This window comes from Haliotis rufescens, unplaced genomic scaffold (genome assembly GCF_023055435.1).
Source record: "Haliotis rufescens isolate VD_foot unplaced genomic scaffold, xgHalRufe1.0.p SCAF_4, whole genome shotgun sequence".
Lineage (NCBI taxonomy): Eukaryota > Metazoa > Mollusca > Gastropoda > Lepetellida > Haliotidae > Haliotis > Haliotis rufescens.
The window spans coordinates 15,895,934-15,915,700 of NW_025964112.1; the positions used below are offsets into that span (position 1 = coordinate 15,895,934).

At 37.3% G+C, this 19,767-nt stretch overlaps 1 protein-coding gene across 3 annotated transcripts in view; it reads right to left on the reverse strand.

Moving 5' to 3' along the window:
- LOC124140515 (outer dynein arm-docking complex subunit 2-like) overlaps positions 1–19,181 on the reverse strand; it is a 64,171-nt gene extending 44,990 nt beyond the window's left edge. Inside the window, exons 1-12 of one of the 3 annotated variants that reach the window (XM_046508130.2) lie at positions 19,067–19,181; positions 17,979–18,252; positions 16,640–16,812; positions 15,205–15,457; positions 10,444–10,550; positions 9,583–9,728; positions 9,034–9,156; positions 6,447–6,670; positions 2,206–2,259; positions 1,686–1,842; positions 1,028–1,174; positions 473–682 (exon numbers count right to left, since the gene is read on the reverse strand). In XM_046508130.2, the coding sequence (XP_046364086.1) occupies positions 473–682; positions 1,028–1,174; positions 1,686–1,842; positions 2,206–2,259; positions 6,447–6,670; positions 9,034–9,156; positions 9,583–9,728; positions 10,444–10,550; positions 15,205–15,457; positions 16,640–16,812; positions 17,979–18,208 (1,824 nt within the window). In that variant the 5' untranslated portion in view covers positions 18,209–18,252; positions 19,067–19,181. Of the gene's footprint in view, positions 1–472; positions 683–1,027; positions 1,175–1,685; positions 1,843–2,205; positions 2,260–6,446; positions 6,671–9,033; positions 9,157–9,582; positions 9,729–10,443; positions 10,551–15,204; positions 15,458–16,639; positions 16,813–17,978; positions 18,253–19,030 lie in introns of all 3 variants that reach the window. The other 2 variants (XM_046508129.2, XM_046508131.2) reach the window with 2 other exon arrangements.
- Between the last annotated feature and the right edge of the window lie 586 nt (positions 19,182–19,767).

The following is a 19,767-nucleotide window of genomic DNA, read 5'->3' on the forward strand; positions in this document are numbered from 1 at the left end:
TATCAATAAAATGCTTCACCTGGATATTTTTTAGTCGGCTTTTGAGTCTGTCACACTGGTTCTAGACCTATTAATAATAATAATAAGAAGAACTTGACACTTGAGTTGTAAATTTCTGTATTCATTTCAGTCAATCCCAAATATTTTGTTTACTCACCTAAACGACCCAATTTTCAATACAGGTCCATCAATCAATTAAAAAATATGGAAGGCCTCAGACACATAAGGAAGACTAAAGGAACATGGGCTTTTGGAAATCACGACTGAGAGCAAGATGGGTTTTCCTCCCACAAGAAAGTGTAAGGTGTAGACAGACCAAGAATCATAATCAGGTGGCATTAATTAGGGATTTGAACCCAGGTATTGACATAGCTGAGAGATGCAACCCTGCAAGGTGAATGATGATGCCTAAGATGACTAGACCACAAATGATGAAGTCTGGTAAGATGGAACTTTTATAGACAGTTCTTACCAATCTTCTGATGCCGCCATGTTGCCTGACAGTTCTCCTGGCACGTCGGAACTTGGCCACATTTGCGATGGTCTCAGCGGCAAGGCAGCGGAGTTCCTTGTCAGCGTCACGCAGGATCTTTACCATTGTCTGTAGCCCGCCAAGATCAGCGATGGCGCGACGGATTTGGATATTGCGGGATATTTCCTTGAGAATCTTCAGAGAACCAATCTGCAAAAAGGAATATGTAAACCTGTGTCACACAAATTGGATGTGTTTCATATGAAACTTTATTAACCATATCAGTCAAAATTTATCAGCAGTCTTTTAGCATTTAATATGTCAGTGATATTTTGGTGGAAACTGATAAACTGACTTTTCATGTTCCAACCTGTTTGGACGAATATTGTTTTTTCTGCTTGAATTAACTACAGATATCTGTAAATAATGGAATGTGCATCACAGAGCTCTGTCATCAGAAACATTTATCGATATTGTAGCAATGGGAGAAATGGATAGTCAGACAAAGAGAATCACATGCTATTACATGACTCTGAGGTATGTCATGTGACTGACCTTGCACTTGCTCTCCTCCGTATCAAGAAGGTTGATGAGGACCTCCAGCCCGCCTACATCTCGGATGGCCAACTGACATGTTTCCTGCGCCAAGTTGAAGTCTCGCAGGGAGCACAGTGCGATGATGGTTGCAGTCTGATTGCCTCCCTACAACACATCATCAAATTCAAATTATGTCAAATTATGTCACAGCAGTGATAGAGTCTCATGCTTTTTTTATTATACCTAATTGAAAAATAGAGTCTGCCCCCTAAAGATTTTCAAAAGCCATTTACTTATTTCTTTCTAATTAAACTTGTTTTGTCGGTTGGTCTTGTAAAAAACTACAAATAAAAATAAGGCCTCATTAGAGATGTACAGCAGTTTGAAAGAGACAGAAAATTTGTTTGTTTGCCGCACTCAGCATTATTCCAGCTATATGATGGTGGCCTATAAATATACGAGTGTGGACCAGAAAATCTAGTGATTAACATTATGAGCATCAATATCCGTAGGGTAACATATCACAGTGCAATGCTATATTTCAGTTCCGATTGCACTGTCCCCATGTTTAATGCAGCTGGTCAAGCGGAATTGCACATTCAGCCTCATGTCTCATCTGAATCAACACTGACACAATAAGCTGGAATAACCAGACACAACAGTGTATATCACCTACCTTGAGGTATTTGACCAGCTTCTGGATCTGCCAGTACTCGGACGGAAGGTCGGCATTAGCCTCTGTCCTGCGTTCTACAGCTTCCTCTTCCTCTTCGCTCTCAGTGGAACTCTCGCTGAAGGAGTCCTCGCAGTCCACAGGTGTCTTCGACTTCAGCCTGTTAGGTCAAATGCATGTTAAATAATTCCTTGATTTGTTTGACTACAATGCAAACAAGACAAAGACATTTATGTTCTATTTTAAAGAATTCAATAAATGTTCAAGTCCATGTCAAATTTTCTTCATTCGATCGCAAAGGTATGATTCAAACAAGGAAATCCTTGTCTAGAAGATGACATCACACATCCCTTGTATTTAATATGCTGAGGGTACAACAGTCACCCTGGGCCCCCAAATGTAACACCTGCCCCCCCCTCCCCCCCCCCCCCCCCCCCCAAATGCATCACTGAGTCCACAGGCCCCACAAATATAATAATCAAGGTCAATCGCTGAGTTCCACTGTGAACCATCTAATACTCACTTGTGGGTCTGTTTCTTGCGTGAAGGAGGTTTCCTACTCTCTCTCATCTCCTCTCTACAACACATGGGTAGAAACGTCACAAAAGTTATACCCATGTGATCAATGCAGTCTATATCTTCATGCATACATAACACAAGCTTAAATGATATACACAAGGGATACCATGATATACACAATGGATGAAATGATATACACAAGGACGAAATGATATACACAAGGACGAAATGATATACACCAGGGATGAAATGATATACACAAGGGATGAAATGATATACACCAGGGATGAAAGGATATACACAAAGGACGAAATGATATACACAAGGGATGAAATGATATACACAAGGGATGAAATGATATACATAAAGGGATGAAATGATATACACAAGAGATGAATGATATACACAAGGGATGAAAGGATCTACACAAGGGATGAAAGGATATACACAAGGGATGAAATGATATACACAAGGGATGAAAGGATCTACACCAGGGATGAAAGGATATACACAAGGGATGAAAGGATATACACAAGGGATGAAAGGATACACACCAGGGATGAAATTATATACACCAGGGATGAAATGATATACACCAGGGATGAAATGATATACACCAGGGATGAAATTATATACACAAGGGATGAAATGATATACACCAGGGATGAAATGATATACACAAGGGATGAAAGGATATACACAAGGGATGAAAGGATCTACACAAGGGATGAAAGGATATACACAAGGGATGAAATGATATACACAAGGGATGAAAGGATCTACACCAGGGATGAAATGATATACACAAGGGATGAAAGGATATACACAAGGGATGAAAGGATATACACCAGGGATGAAATCATATACACAAGGGATGAAAGGATTACACCAGGGATGAAATGATATACACAAGGGATGAAAGGATATACACAAGGGATGAAAGGATACACACCAGGGATGAAATTATATACACCAGGGATGAAATGATATACACCAGGGATGAAATGATATACACCAGGGATGAAATTATATACACAAGGGATGAAATGATATACACCAGGGATGAAATGATATACACAAGGGATGTGGTCACCATTGATGAATTCAATTAATAAAGTTTTTACTTGGGCTAAATAGCATTAGTATCTTTTCATGACTTTATCAAACTTTACTGGGACAATCATCTGCATTATTACCTCATTTGAAAACAAATCTCAGACAGTTTGGATGACAAGCAGTCATTGATCTAGAAAATGAACCGATCTGAAACCCTCTCAAGTATGATATTGTGTACTTTATTGTGCCCTTACATCTATTGCCACAAAGCATATATCTACAGACAATGCAAAGATGCTAAGCACTAGCCTGCTAGCCCATGTCCGTTTGTCTTATGTAAAGGAGCCATAAGGACTCGTAAAATTTCAATCCTTTATGGTGAGGTGAAATGGGGTTTAACGTCGCGTCCAAGATTATTGCACTTATATAGCGGTGTGCATGTACGTGTGTGTTTGTGTGGCTGCTTGTACTAGTCCGGACTGATGCCGATTTATAGTGCTAGCTCACTGAGATACCATGCCGCAGTTAAACATGAATACCCCACTCAGACACAGTATACTGACTCCGAGCCGACCAGTCCTTGTTTTAGCCCCTTAATGCCGAGTGCCAGACAGGGTAACAACAAGTACCATCTTTTAACGTCTTTTGGTATGACGCGGCCGGGGATCGAACCCTGGACCTTCCACTCTCCGGGCGGACGCTCTACCACTAGACCACAGAGGCGGTCTCAATCCTTTATGAAAGGTGTAGTTATATGTTCGTAAGTCGTGATAGTAAATGTTTTAGGTTAATGTTAAGTCTCTGACTAGTTTTGAACCCAGTCTGGCATAGTCATGGTTATGCTAAGTCATATATACTAAGACTAAACTATACTGAAAATATAACCCCAAAAAGAAGTTCAGCCTTGAATCAGGTTTTTGGCTCTGACTGGCATGAAACTGAGTGAGTATGCTCCTAAAAACAAGATTTTGTCACAAAATCTTAACTCAGCCAAAGGGAGACAACTCTTGCAAATTTACGCCCCAAGTTTTCTGGGTGTTACAATCACACATAAGCATCATAAAATCCTGACAGTGTAATTTGGGAATTGGAGTCACCAGGTCGGCCTACTTCTAATTATCTGTTTTGTAAAGAAATGTGAGCCTTTGCTTTATCTGTCTATGATATGTTTGAATATACAATCTGGGACATACGATACCCTTGATGATGTTGAAAACTTAAGAATTTAAGACACCATCAATCATTGGAGCATCTTTTCAACCTATATTGTCCTCCCTAATTTTGTTAAACCAGCGGCCAGCGTGAGGAAAGAATCACTTTTTACAAACAGTTGAACCTTAGAAAAAGAGTCAAGCATTAGAAAGAATTTATATTTCATAATCATAAAAGAGAGGATTTTAAAAGACCTAAATTTATTCCACCTTCATGAAGAACAAAGACTCTTCATACGCTATTAAAAAAACATAATAGCACATCAAGTTTGGAAAACCAGTGTGAGTATATTGATTTTGTGTAACATGATTTCTTTAAAAAAAAATTATCCTACTTATAAACTATTTCATGCAAGGTGTTAGAAATTAAGGCTATGTTGGGGTTCAGGGCCCACTTGCACAAAGCAATCTTAGCGCTAAGATGATCTTAACTCCCATACTTTAACAAAGGCTTACGGTAGTCTTAGCACGAAGATCGCTTTGTGCAAGTGGGCCCTGGAGTGTTCTGCTATAGTACCATAATCAAAGGACCTACTAATTCTGTGATTTCTTTGGCGAGTTGAACAATATTTCAGTTATTTCACGGTGTATCAGCTTGGTATGGGAGAAAAGCCTAAAGTGGTGCATTTCTTAGACTTTGAATGCTTTTGTGACACCAACAAGCACTGGTACATGGTGCTGACAACCCTAGGAACATAATCAACACAAACTGGGATTCGAACCCATGCCTAAGGGATGTAACTCTGCACAGCTACTTGAGGTGCCTCAGACGACTGGGTAGCTTAGGAATAGAATGATGACAATAACCCCATGAAGTTCATAAGGCAGTGACCCGTGAAGATCCAGGTTATAATAGGTCTTCAGTAACCCATGCAAAGTTCACTATGCTTGTTGTAAGAGGCGACTAACGGGATCGGTTGGTCAGACTCGTTGACTTTGTTGATGCATGTCATCATATCCTAATTATGTGGATGGATGCTTATGATGTCAATCACTGGATTGTCTGGTTCAGACTTGATTATTTACAGACTGTCATACAGCTGGAATATTGCTGTGTACAGCATTAAACAAACAAACAAATCAGAAGGCAGTGTTAGAAGAATAGATTTCTTGTTGTAATAGTTGACTTCAGGTAGCTAACACGACAGAAATGTCCCACACACAATTTGTTAGACGACTGAAAAACATCATTTTAATTATTCATGTACGTCATGAGTTTTACACTTTCATGTCATAAGTTCAGTAGTTTCTTTCTGTTAAAGGTAACGAAATAAGGAGAGCGACAATTCCGACCTCGATTCTACAATTCCTGGTCTTGTTTCATGTTTAGCAGTACTTGTCTTGCATATTTATCAAACCCTATTCATCCCGATATTGAACACTGCATACCCTGAAGAATGTATCATTTAGGGAATTACCAAAGATGCCAACCCATCCTCAGTTATCCAGGACATTGTAACTCCATCCTATTTTAAATACCCTGGACCCATTCACAACCATAGCTTTGTTTCTCTCGATTGGAGGGCTAATTTTTAGCATCATGTCATTTGAATTGGTCCCCTTCTCATGCTCTGGTGGCGAAGGAGTTCGGTAATTTATTATTCGCATAACCATTTAAAACTGAGTCAATGACACCAGTCAGAAACTGAATCAATGAAACTGGTCAGAAACTGAGTCAATGAAACTAGTCAGAAACTGAGTCAATGAAACGAGTCAGAAAGTGACTCAATGAAACAAGTTAGAAACTGTGTCAATGAAACTAGTCAGAAAGTGAGTCAATGAAACGAGTCAGAAACTGAGTCAATGAAACGAATCAGAAACTAGTCAATGAAACAAATCAGAAAGTGAGTCAATGAAACTGGTCAGAAACTGAGTCGGTGAAACTATTTTGAAACTAAGTCAATGAAACTAGTCTGAAACCAAGTCAATTAAACTGTTTCTAAAGTGACAATAAGTAAAACTGCAACAAAACACTCACTCTTTGTACTCTTCCACACCGAGAGCTTTCCACTTAAGCGATGGCTCGAGCTTCTTCTTCTGCTGCTTGCTCTGCTTGTTCTGCTTATCCTTATCCTGATGGGAGTCTCGCTGGTGCCAGTTCTGTTCTGTGCGATGATTACCGTCGCCATCATCGTCATCACGCTTATCACGGGACATATCATAGTGGCGGTCATCTCGGTGGTCCACACGAAGAGCAAATTCCTGAAATACAAAATAGCAAAAGCAAAGCAAATTAGCAATATAAAATTAAATTAGTAACATTGAATTAAATTACCAATATAAAATGAAATTAGCACCACTGAATTAAATTAGCAATAAAATATTAAATAAGCAGCATTGAATTTAAATAGTAATATAAAATTAAACTAGCACCAATGAATTAGAATAGCAGTATTAAAATGAAATAAGTGATATTTAATTAAATTAGTAATACTTAATTAAAGTGCAACTATTAAATTAAATTATTTCGGCCAAATAAAATGTGGACCCCAAGAATGGGCTACAAACCCAATCAAACCTAGACTTTCACGAGGCAAGTGAATACTTTAACCACAAGACTCCCGCACCGCCTAAACACAGTTTAATATCTGTTAAGTCTTAAAGCCATAATATAATAATTGTTAGATTTTCATTCCTGCTCACTTCACTACCAAAACCCTGCCTCATATAGAGACAAAGAAAATAGCTATATAAGGCTTAACAGAATAAAAGAATTGGTTCTTAGGCAATGGCTTTTGAAAAAATTGTGTGGATGGGTGGCCTTTCTTGTTTTCTTTGTTCAAACTACGGAAGTATGTAACCAACTAAACTGTGTACAATCAACCTGGGAAAGGGCCTCCCTACCTCAATGTATTCCTTGATGAGCAAAATACTGGAAAACAGTATTTGACTTCCGTTTGACGACCAGAGTGTGCATAAACACACATACAATGAGCTTTGGTTTTATTTCACAACATTATCATGAGCACACAACACTGGAAGAAGCGTGTAAACAAATCTGTACTGAAACACGCAAGTTAGTTCTGTTATTGCACTATCTGGCTATAAACGTATTCTTTGTGTATCTGAACGTTTGTAATCCATTATATTACTTTTATCCAAGATTTTATTCAATTTTGTTAACATTAATTTCGGGGAAATCATATATGAACTGATCAGCAAATCATATCAACTAACCGGGAACTGGCCTTGAAATGAACATAAGTTGTTGGAGATACAATGTCTTTTTGCTGTGTTTGAATCACATCAGTCGACAGTTAATGTAGAGGCCTGGATGAGTATTTTTAAAAAAAACAAAACATAAATATGGAAAAGGCGGGAATTTCACATTTTGGTTCAGAGGGATGAAAATCTAATAATTAATTCATCGTGGCCTAATGGAAAGCCTTTTGTCTTTAAAGAAAATACTTGGAAAATCTTTCAATAGTGAAACTTTGTTTGACTGTAACACAATCTCAAATTACTTGAGAACATGATAATGATGAATATCAAACTACCTAATTAGTAATAGTATTCTAGGGATAACAAGATACTTGGAATGGTCTCCTGCAAAAATACCCCTCCATAACATGTACTAAAAACATAGCTCTATAAAAAGTCGAGTGGCTAAATTAAGCTCAGAATTTCACTTAATAATTTTGTTGTTGTTTGGAATATGATTTCAAAGAGAACAGCTAAATTTAAACTTCTTGTACTTGAATGCAATGAGTAATATCCTTTTAAAATATGTATTAAGTTGATGCTCATCACAATATCACAGGGTAATGAAAAACAAAAGGATTCAGATGCGGGACTAAGACCTCAATAACTAAGATCAAAAGAAAACTCAATTTGAAAAAAAACCTACCTTAGTACATTTCAGGTACAATTTCACTTTAAGACCATATATAAACAAATGTCATTGCAACTCAGGTTCTAATTACGAGATCTCAGCAAAGCTCTGCAATCTCCTAAAAAGGAAAGAGACGTTCTGAGGCATTCTGAGTGGGTGTGAAAGCGCTGGCTGTGTAAAAGTTAGCAACATACACAGCAACACACTCCAACAAGACAGTAGCAATGTCGGGGCGTTGTGTCACACATGGTTCAGTTTGATCCCTACTTAATGCTGCTCGCTTAACATTAGCAAAACAAAACACTATTTTCCTACCACTACTTGCATGGTTTACAAACATTTTTCTTTTCACTCTCTGCATTACTCCAATATTGAAAAGACAGGGTTGCCATATGTTATTTTCAATGGCATGCACGATAAAAACACAAAAAATAAACAGAAATAAATCTGCACTCTTTGTAGGTATTTTAAACTCCGAACTGAACTCAATTATCAATTCAGCAGTGAAATTCGCTCAAACCAAGCCTACATTGCTTTCAGGACTATATCATTCGACATTCTTTTGTTGTAGTTTTACTATAAGGCTGTATTGGCAGAATAACCGAAATTACGTCTTCCCTGTGAAACTGTAGATCTCCATCTACATGCCACTATCGTGCAGCTATTGATGTGTTTATTTATCTGAAGCTGAAACAATAATTCAGCACCTGCTGCTAATGCGCTCTCGACCCACCTGCTTTTCAATCATTTCAGCGAAGCGACTACTTTTGGCTTTGAGAAGTGTGACAAGATCGCGGAAGATGTCCTGCTCTGGGCGTTCGTAGTCGATTTGACCAGGCTTATCCTTGTCTGGTCCCTGAAAGAGATTTGAGAGATTAAAGTCGTAAGTTATTAGCATGAACGGCTCCAAGGTTTCTTCTGTGCATTATTCATTAAGTTGAAAATGTGGAGAGAGTTGACATGGAGATGGGGATCATCCAAACATGAGTCATGACGTGATATTGATCTTTTTATATCTGTCACCAAGGTTGTAGCAAGAATATGAAGAAAACATTCCCATGAATAACCCAATCCCAGGACCGACTTAAACCATGAAATATTTTGTAGAAAAGAAAAATATTGTTAGGGAGCAAAGAACAACTTTGAAATCAACATCATAACCTCTAAACAATTATGCCAGAAAATCTGAATATTGAACATATATATCTGAAAACAAATATATCAACAAATTAAATTTTGTCATGGCTCCTGAGGCACAAGATCAAAAAGCTTGCAAATTTACATTGTTTAGGTAGTAGCCGATTGTGTTGGCAGTGATGTAGAGTGGCTTGTCAAGGTCATGACATTTGACCTCCAGGAAGCAGATGTCACCATGCAACTGGCGCCATGGCTGTGCTCGGCAACCATTCTTAAAGACATATGTGTCACCTGAAAAAAAAAAAAATAGATTACAGATAATTCATCTTAGTTAGAAGTACATGTTGACAGTTGAACCCTCTAAGTCCAGAAACCTGTTAATCCAGTAACCAAGCCACTATTTTACAGGGAACATCGATAAATTGTTGGTCTATATTAGGTTTGCTAAGTGAATGGTATTTTGTAATAATTGCAGTGTTCAAAACTAAGATTATAAGTCAAAGCAGCCTTTTGATGACTCAAATGCATATAAAACCTACATATATCGAGGCAGTAATTTTGAAAGAAGCTCATAAAATTTCCTTCATCACAAACTTTATTAATTTGGTAAATTCAATTTTATAGACGCCATCTTGTAATGTAAACATACCGACTGCAATAGTGACATGACTAACATTCTCAGCTGAACAAACCTTTCATAAATTATATCTGAAGTTTATTTGAAGGATGTGAACAGTAAATCTACGAAATCAATAAGCATTCAATATGTCCTGAGCAGAAACAACCTAGATCAGTGATGGTAACCATAGTTACTGAACAAACACATGTATCATAATCAATAATTTACATGCATGTAATTCAAGAAAATACCTCAAAGTTGCTTATGCTAAATCAATTCAGCTAACCCCAGTTTCCAATCATATACTTGCAAAGTGACAATGACATGCGTTGTGAATGTATATTGATAAGCAGAATATCAATGTCGGTGATACTGTGGTTATCTTACCGAAGTAGCAGATGCTCTCCAGGACTGACTTCTCTTCATCTTCTCCGGACAGCTGTTGAAGGATGCTGACTTCTCCGTCTACCATTGGTGGGGTCAAACGAGTCTCACTAGAACAGACAAACAGGTGATTGTTTGAATATATATTTCAAATATTTGATATGTTCTGGGTTATTCTTTGACACTTCTTTGTGAGTGATTCTTTGACGCTCTTTTGTGAGTGATTCTTTGACGCTCTTTTGTGAGTGATTCTTTGACACTCTTTTGTGAGTGATTCTTTGACACTCTTTTGTGAGTGATTCTTTGACGCTCTTTTGTGAGTGATTCTTTGACACTCTTTTGTGAGTGATTCTTTGACACTCTTTTGTGAGTGATTCTTTGACACTCCTTTGTGAGTGATTCTTTGACACTCTTTTCTTAGTTATTCTTGGACTCCGAATTGAGTTTCACTCTTTAAGTGGAAGCAACTTCATCCGGTATCACTTTGAGATTTCCTCATACATTATCATGACTGAGCTGACAGGTTGGTTCATAAATATAATATTGTTTAACCTATGTTGAAAACCAACTCTGCCCCTTCCCGTGGAACACTAGTGGGGATGCCAAGTTCTGTCACCCATACTGGTCATAATAGGCGAGACCCGTGAAGAAAATAGGTCTTCAGCAACCCATGCTTGCCGTAAAAGGTGACTATGCTTGTCGTAAAAGGCGACTAACGGGATTGGGTGGTCAGGCTTGCTGACTTGGTTGATGCATGTCATTGTATCCCAATTGCGTGGATCGATGTGCAGATGTTAATCACTGGATTGTCTGGTTCAGACTCAATTAGTTACAGACCGCCACCATATAGCTGGAATATTGCTGAGTGCGGCGTTAAACAACAAACAAACAAACATATAGTGTGGCGTCAAATAACAACCCAAACATATTTCTAACACTGCATACCATGGATAAATAAGGCTAATTAGTGCTCAAGTAACAAATATCATTTACCTGTAACCTGTTTAACTTGACTCAAAACTAAAAAAAACTAAATAAATTTTTTTTAAAGTTTAAAAGACATTTAGAATTTGTTCCGTAAAATGGATCAATCTTTTTAATTGTTGCCAGAAACCTGACATAAATCTTTTTATATGATAAAATAAATCGTCACTAAATTGACACATGATATTTCCTCAAAATGACAAACTGTCATGTTTCTAATAGCTTATTCAGAATTAAATAAGTTTAGATTTTTTAAAATTGCAAGTTTGAAGATCTGACAATGAAATCGCACTTTCTTCTCACAAAAAGTTACTCTCCTAGCTGTAAAAAAATCCCACAAAAAAGAGAAGAAAACATTTGTTCTTAATGCTGGAAATATTTGTTAAATTTACAAAAACAAAGGAAGCAAGACTTAAATTCTTAGCCAAATATTTGACAAGTCAGTGCAGAATTCATTAGCCGAAAGATATGATGCACTTGTTAAGAAAAAAACAGGCAAGGAAAAGATCAAAGTTTTATTGTAAAACCACACCCTTGTCATTGATTACGTCAAAAACGTGCAACTGAGATTGAGCGAATTTGGTTAGATATGCCGGCAAATAATTGGAGTGTTTCACACGACATGCCCACATGACTTGCTGCATGTGTGTGTGGGCTTTCCGAGAAAACAGCCTCGCCAGACAATAGCACATCGTTATCAATCGGAGGATCGTGAAGCGATTTCACCTGTACCTAATTCTCCGTAGGGATGTACCCTGCCACCATGCTAATACACCTCAGCATTTGGGCCGCTTCGCCTGCCTGGTAGAAATTACGATTAGATCGAAAATTCTTCACTGCACTTGTGAAAATACACCACTAGAAGTTGGTACATGCAGCAGTTTGATTCTCCCCACTGGTGCAGTATTACCGACATCACATCCTTCGTCTTTTATTGTAAAGTCTTAATTCGGATCAGATGTGTACGCACGCATACACTACTCCACATCTGCCTCGTTATAACACACAAGTTGGGAGACAAATAAATTCCATAAAATATAGCAAAATTTAATTATTTCAAAATCAGGATTTCTTTTACCTACGAGATTATTTTATGTTATGATGGCACAAGAATTATGTACCAATTCCTTAAAGAATAGAGAAAAGCGTAATAACGGTTTTATTTAGGTTTGGCGTCAGTTGAAGCACATGTTGAGAAAGCTGTGGCTTGTAGGAGGTATTCTCCTGGGCATGTTGATAGTAAGGTGATACTCTTTGATTGTTTTGAGAGAGATAATCTAGATTAGTGCGGCTATAATTTGATTCAGAGTCGATGATGGCAGGTCAGACCAGGTTCAGAAAATTGTGAATTCCACGAGTTCCATTTCATGTGCGATTTGGCTATTACGTCAAAAAGACAGTTCTGCTGTAAAGGCAAAACGGCCTTTGGGCTTACTGCTTGAAGCAGATGGGAGGTAGGATTTCAAACATATCACTTAAACCTTGAGACAATGTACAAAAGATGGGAAAATAAGAAATACTTAGAGTCATGTATTATTTAGAGTTCTGGGTCTTTTTCATGGACTTCTATGTGGTTATGTCATGTTTTTTTCATGGTTTGTTTGTTTTTTATTTGAGAACAAGAGAAGTATTTTGTTTAGATTCAAAACGTGACAGAGAACTAGCATTTGTAATGATAACTATTAGCTAATAATATTAATGAATAAAAGGAATTAGAAAGTGTTTGAACTAAAGGTTTATTGGCTAAGTTAATTGTGTTAAATTTTTATAAGTATCTTTATCTGAATTTTTATTGATTCAAATTTAAAACTTGATAAATATTTCCTAACATCTTTGGGGGATTTGACTGAAGCAAATCTTCATCCATACATTAGTGATTACCACATTACAGAAGATACTGTATCATTTCTTTGGAGAAAATATACTCAATTATACACTTTATTGTATAGTTTTAGAAGTATACAATGTCTCTATGTCACATTTAACACCACCTAAGCAAAGCTGAAAACTTGTTAAATAATTAAATAGTTAATGTATTGACACAAATACCAGTGAGACAAGGGATTTTACAGCTGCAGAAATTGTAAACAATCAACTTTTTTAATAATTCAAGTTTAATGATTAACTTTCTACATAAAAATATTAAAATGACTCAGGACAACAGGGAAATGATCTACTTATACAGTTGTCCTACTTTACAAAATTCTAAAACGATGACCCCAAAATTAAAATTAAAATTAAAATTAAAATTAAATTAAAATTAAAATTAAAATTAAAATTAAAATTAAAATTAAAATTAAAATTAATTTAATGGATTGACTGACTCTACAATAGACAAATGAGATGAATGACACTAAACTTAAGCATAGTGTTGGGACTGATGGGAAGTCATCCTGACCTAGCACTTTCACTTGTAACAGGTCACATCAACCCCAAGTATTCCAATAAATGTGAAATTACAGAGTAACTTTATTTTGAAGAAATCTTGTCACTGAGACAAAATTATCAGTTACATACAAAAAGCACTCAAGAATCAGTATAATACTGAACTGAATCACAGAAAAACATAGTAAGTGAGTGAGTATGTGAGTGAGTTTAACTCCACTTTCAGCAATATTCCAGCAATATCCAGTGGGGACACTGGAAAACGAGCTTCAAACATTGTACCTATGTGGAGAACCTGGGTCTTCAGGGTGACAAGTCAACGACTAGGCTACGCCACTGCCCGTAAATGTACATTAAAAATCATGTCGTGTTCCACTATGTGAGGTTACGAAGATAACTTTCTAACTCCCATTCATAGATATAAATAAAATTACAATCATCTCAGCTAAGAGTGCTTTGAGGAACTGGGACCTGGTGGGAAATTTTCAAGAATTGTGTGAACGAACTTGTGAAAGGAACAAGTAGAACATATACTGACTATCAAATCTGTAGTAAAACACTTACTATATTTACATACAAAATTTACAATTAAACACACCACTTAGGCATTTATCTAGAATTCATATGGGAAAATCATTTATAAAATAATTTTAAGTTCTAGTTTTCCTAAATTCAGAGGCTAAGCTGACACTGTAACAAAGCATTTAATCCTGTTCCTCTTCTGTGGTCCTGCTATAAGAGTGAATACAATGTTACCACTACAAAACCCAAAACATTAGTTATAACAATATTAACATGAATTGAGAAACTCCTAATTCTAATTTGGCAATTTTTACTGACATTATTTGACATTATTTGCTGCAGCCCAATATCAGCCTTTGTGCAGGTCAGCATAAGGCCCTGAAACTGTTAACTCACTGGCTATAATGATGCTCATACCGTAGAGCAAGACACAGTGAGATAAATTCAGCTAGACCACAGCTCATCCTGGATTAGTCGTTTCTGTAACATAGCTAGACTTTAGTCGAGGGGAGGTCCTTATAAGTCCCCACCCCCCAAAAAATCTCAATTCAAGAGCTTTCAAGTATGTCAAGTTGATCGCTTTTCCACTCAACTCATTTTATTCCTGATGAAGGAATTTTTTGTAAGTATTGCATTGCAAAAGTTGCTTTGTATATGTATCACTTATGACATGACCAACCAAGGATACCAGGCATTAGTGCATTACATGATTCACTGAATGCAATGTTAAAAAATACCTCTGAATGTCAGAAAATAATATTGATGCCTTTTCCTAATTCGCCTGCCACTGGCACTTCGTGTGAAATCCTGTATAAAACTACCTGAAGAACATTAGTATTTCGCCAACTTTAACAATGTGCCTGTATTGCTCACCTTGAGATCTTCTGAATGCTCTGATTGAGAAGCTGTTCGTCAAGTCTCAGGAGTTTCAATCTCAATCTGAGAACAATCTTCTTCTCCTCCACCTCGGACATCTTGGAGGAGTCTGCCTCTGCCTCAGTACCTGCTCGTGCAGCTTGTTCGATCTCCTTGGTGATTTCCTCCATGTAGCGGAAAATGGAGTTGTCATCCCCCTCCACTGTAGCGAACCTCTCCCCCAGCATGTTGACAACGGGGTCACGGTTAGCTGAACGAAACGCAAAAATATTCAATTACTGGTAATCTCAACTCCTTATTTGGTGTTAATGTGAACATATTTTACATTGGGTGCCACGGTTGATTATAAATCACCTTGTAGATTTCTCACGGACAATCCCCTGGAGGACAATGGTGACAGTCTGCAACTTTGATATATACTCTAATATATACTGAAAATGAAGCCAAAGGGCTTTGGCATTCACTCTTATGATTTCAAATACCCACATCAGTTTCTATCTTATGGAGTTTGCTCTTCAAAACTTGGCTTTCCTGTGTGTGAGCTGGGTTTGGGTTCCATCTCACTTTCAGCAATATTCCAGCAATATTGTGTTTGTGGAATCATAAGGCTCCCCACTATGCTATTCTCCCTAACATGACATAAACTGCAGTGTTCGAAATTCAGGGGGTCCTGGGGTCCTTGACAGGGGCCAATTTAACTGCTGTCCCGTGGTCAGTTAAAATTACAAAGGGCTTGCTCTCATGTAAAGGAGATGACCTGTCTGGCTAGTCAAAATTTCAACCCGTCTTTGTGTATGTTTAATTTTTCAATTTGTTCATCTCACATCTCGACAACCGGACGCCAATTTATAATGGTGTGTACAACAAAATCTTTATTTGCTCATAAACCACTACAAAACAAGGCAATTGGAAGCCAAGATTTAATCTCAGATTGCAGGAAAAACATGTTTTAGGGGTAAGGAGTTATAAAACTTTCAGAGCCCTGTGGCCTCAGGTTCAGCCACTTCGCCGCCTCCACCATTTAGTTGAAGGCCAGTTAGTTTGAAGAAGGGCCAGTAACTTTTAAAAGGAGTAAGCCCTGCTTGCTGCATTCAAATTTGTTGTAAAATCTACCCCTGCTTGAGGTTTGCTCTTCTTGTATTTAGCTTTTAACATTAGGTTTATGACATAGACCATTTGACTTTTATTGCAAACACTGCATTGATATTTTAAATGGGTAATAATATGACGCTATTTATACAAATTACATTGTTTTATTTAATTTTGAAATTGTTCCTTGTTTACTGTATATCTGCTTCTAAATTTTTGGCTAGAAGGAAAATATCAAAGAACCAGGTGGATTGCTTTGAAGGAAATCAAACTTTGATGCCTCATAACAAATTACTTTCTCATGCAAAATATTGAAATGAAAGTATCAAATAAATGTAATTACCCTCTAAACAGCCTCTGAGCTCCACCATCTTCTTGTCTCCAGCTGACCTCAGTATGTTCTCCACCTGTTCCAGGGTCAAGATGCTGACCTCGTACTTATCTTTGGACAGCTTCTTCAGCTGAAACAGAGGCTGGCCATCCTTCCCCTTTGCATCCGACTCCAAGTCATCACCTCTGTGAAACAAGATGAATAGTGGTTATGATACTGTTAAGTCAATATACATGCTGTGTGGTGTCTACTGTATATTACTTTTTAGAAAACTAAAACTCCAAAATCTCCCATTAAAATGCATTTCAGAATAACTTACTCAAAACTGATAGAGCATACACTCAGTAGTCTTTGGGAGCTTTCTAGGGTTCAATGCTGCTTTGAACAGTATTCCAGTTATATCACAGTGTGTCAGTTTAATGTGGGAGGAAAGCCAGGAGAGACGCAGGTTTTAGACAGTTACCACTTTGGTGAAATCCCCTAACACTGGTATGGTGCTGACAAAACATAGAAAAAATAATAAGGGCGAATTGGGATTCAAACCTATGATCATAGGTTTCTGGCATGTCCAAGGGATGAACTCTGCATGTCGAATTTGATGCCTTTGATGACTGAGCCCCCCGTTAAAGGTAGGAGGTCATCACGACCCTCGTGAATTTATGTCATATTTGAGGGACTATTTAATATACTTGCGAGGTCAATCATAACACCATTCTATCAAAAGTTTTGAACTACCAAAGTGTTGAAATGACTTGACATTGTACCGGTATTCATCAGGGTCAGAAATAAGTATGGCATAGCATCAGTGCCCCAAGGCAGAATACACGAAATATTTCTTCAAAATGTTCAGTGCAAAAGAAATTAAAATCATCAAATACATGATAGCCTAGCCTAGCAATAAATTGAATTGAGACATTTTTTTGCATTTTCAAGGCCAAAAGGTCAAGGGTTTATCAATGCTTAAATCAAATTAAGGTTTTTCAAGACAGCTGTTGAATTCAAGGGTTTTTCAAGCTCTGTCTGAACCCTGTAGATCTCAAAAGAGAAACAGTCTGAAGCATACTCTCTCTTCAACATTGGAGGTCATTATATGAATCCCAAAACAAAGGGGACTGCCTCTGTGGTCTAGTGGACAGAATGTCTGCCTTGAGATTGGAGGGTCACTGGTTTGATCCCCGGCCGTGACATACCAAAACTAAATTCACATCACTATAATATATAAGTGCAATAACCGTGAACGCGACATTCTCATTTCAGTTCACCACCTCATCACAAAAGCAATTGATGTTGAATAACAGACAAAGGATAATAAGAAGGGTTAATGAAAACTGCATTAAGAATTAATGCCTACTTTTCAACATAGGCTCCCGATGAGAAGTGAGAGGGAAGTAGAGATGTTTTCCATGTGAAAGGCTTCTTGAATACAAGCTTGGCTTCCTCTGAGCTTTTACTGCTGAATCCTTCAACAAACTGGAGGATGGTGTGCAGCAGCTCCTCATTTGTTGGGGTGAACTCAAGCTTTCCGCCTGATCCATCTCGGGCAGATGTCCACTGTGCTGCTCTCTGTAGAGCCTGACCCATGGTCAATCAGTTGATAGATGACTGGCTCACGTGGTCAAGCGTATCTGAATCAGATATGAACGTGTCATGATAGTATTTTAAAATCAGAGTTACAAGAGAGCATACAGACATTGGACTACTGTCAATGATATGTCACTTGTAGGTTCTTGTTGTCAAATGCTCCTTTTTTACATTTCAAGTTATAACCAAATATCGAAGGCATGTAAACAGGGTTCTAACTAAACTCAAAAGCTTCATTATCCCAAGAGATGAAATGCCCTTGTTCTGTTAAAAAAATGGGGAAATTTGGAAATTTTCACAAAATTTTGTACTAGCCCCAGGCGAGTAAATGAATCAACATCTTGAGCGCAAACTGACGATATGTTCATTTGACTTCATTTTCATGTCTGTTGCATGTCATGGTTACAAAAGCAATGAGTTTCTGATATTAGAGTACGCATTTAACAACCAAAGCCTGGGTCAATTAAACCTGTTGCGCTACTTACAGGATGTTTCCACTGATATTGTTTGTTGGGCTTGCAAAGTTACATACCCCAGTGATGCCAAGTAAACACAAGATGGCGGGTTAATCTACTCACAAAGCGTACAAAGTTACACCTATACTCTTTCAAGCATTGCTATGAACAGTTTATAAACAAATTATTACAGGGGATACATTTACCAAATGTTGGATATGTTAAAGACAAACAAGAGTTATGATATCCTATGTTATTGTAAATTCAGTCACAGTGCGACCAAGACCCAACTATGAGCGTGACTTTCTCCTAACTTATTTCCAAACAAACAAATGGTAACAAATAACAACGAATAGCAAAGTACTACCCAATATCCCAACTACCTTCTCCTCCTTCGAAATACCTGCAATGTGACAACAGTGGAGTAAAACAGAAAATTTTTCGCCTGAATATTCCCGCTGATGGCTTATAACTGTGTCTTGCAGCAACGGTTGCTAGGCTAGGTGCTCGTGCGCGACAGGAAGTTTCAAAGGGGAATAATTATGTCAGAGATGCTATAGCGTACCACTCGAAAATATATATGAATATTTCACATTATGTTCAACATTAGCTAAATGTTTCTGTGAGTCGAACCTAATTAATTAAAGAAGTTAATAACAAAAGCAGTCACTGTCAGTATTGATTTTCACTCAAAAGAGCCAAGAAAATTGAAATATAAGATTTATATTTTTATCTTTTTGTTATGCGCTCTTTAATATTTCCGTCATAAAGAAATTCATCATGCCCTTTTCACCATAAACATTGTTGAACCTTTACATGAGTTCACTACTTTCTATCTTGAATTAACTGTTTACATCAACACAGTATATGAATTATACGGGTATACTTGAAATACAATAAACAGCCAATAAATATCTGTAACATTTTTCTTGGCTAGTTAATACAAATATTTTTAAATATCAGCTCTATCAGGTTTACCGGTGAGTTGACTAAGAAAGTAGTTTTCGATCACGAAAAGAATGTGTGTTTCTTAGATATAATTGTGTTGATTTGTTTGAGAACGGTTATATAATGTTAACCAGTCGCATCACTCTTTGATATTCG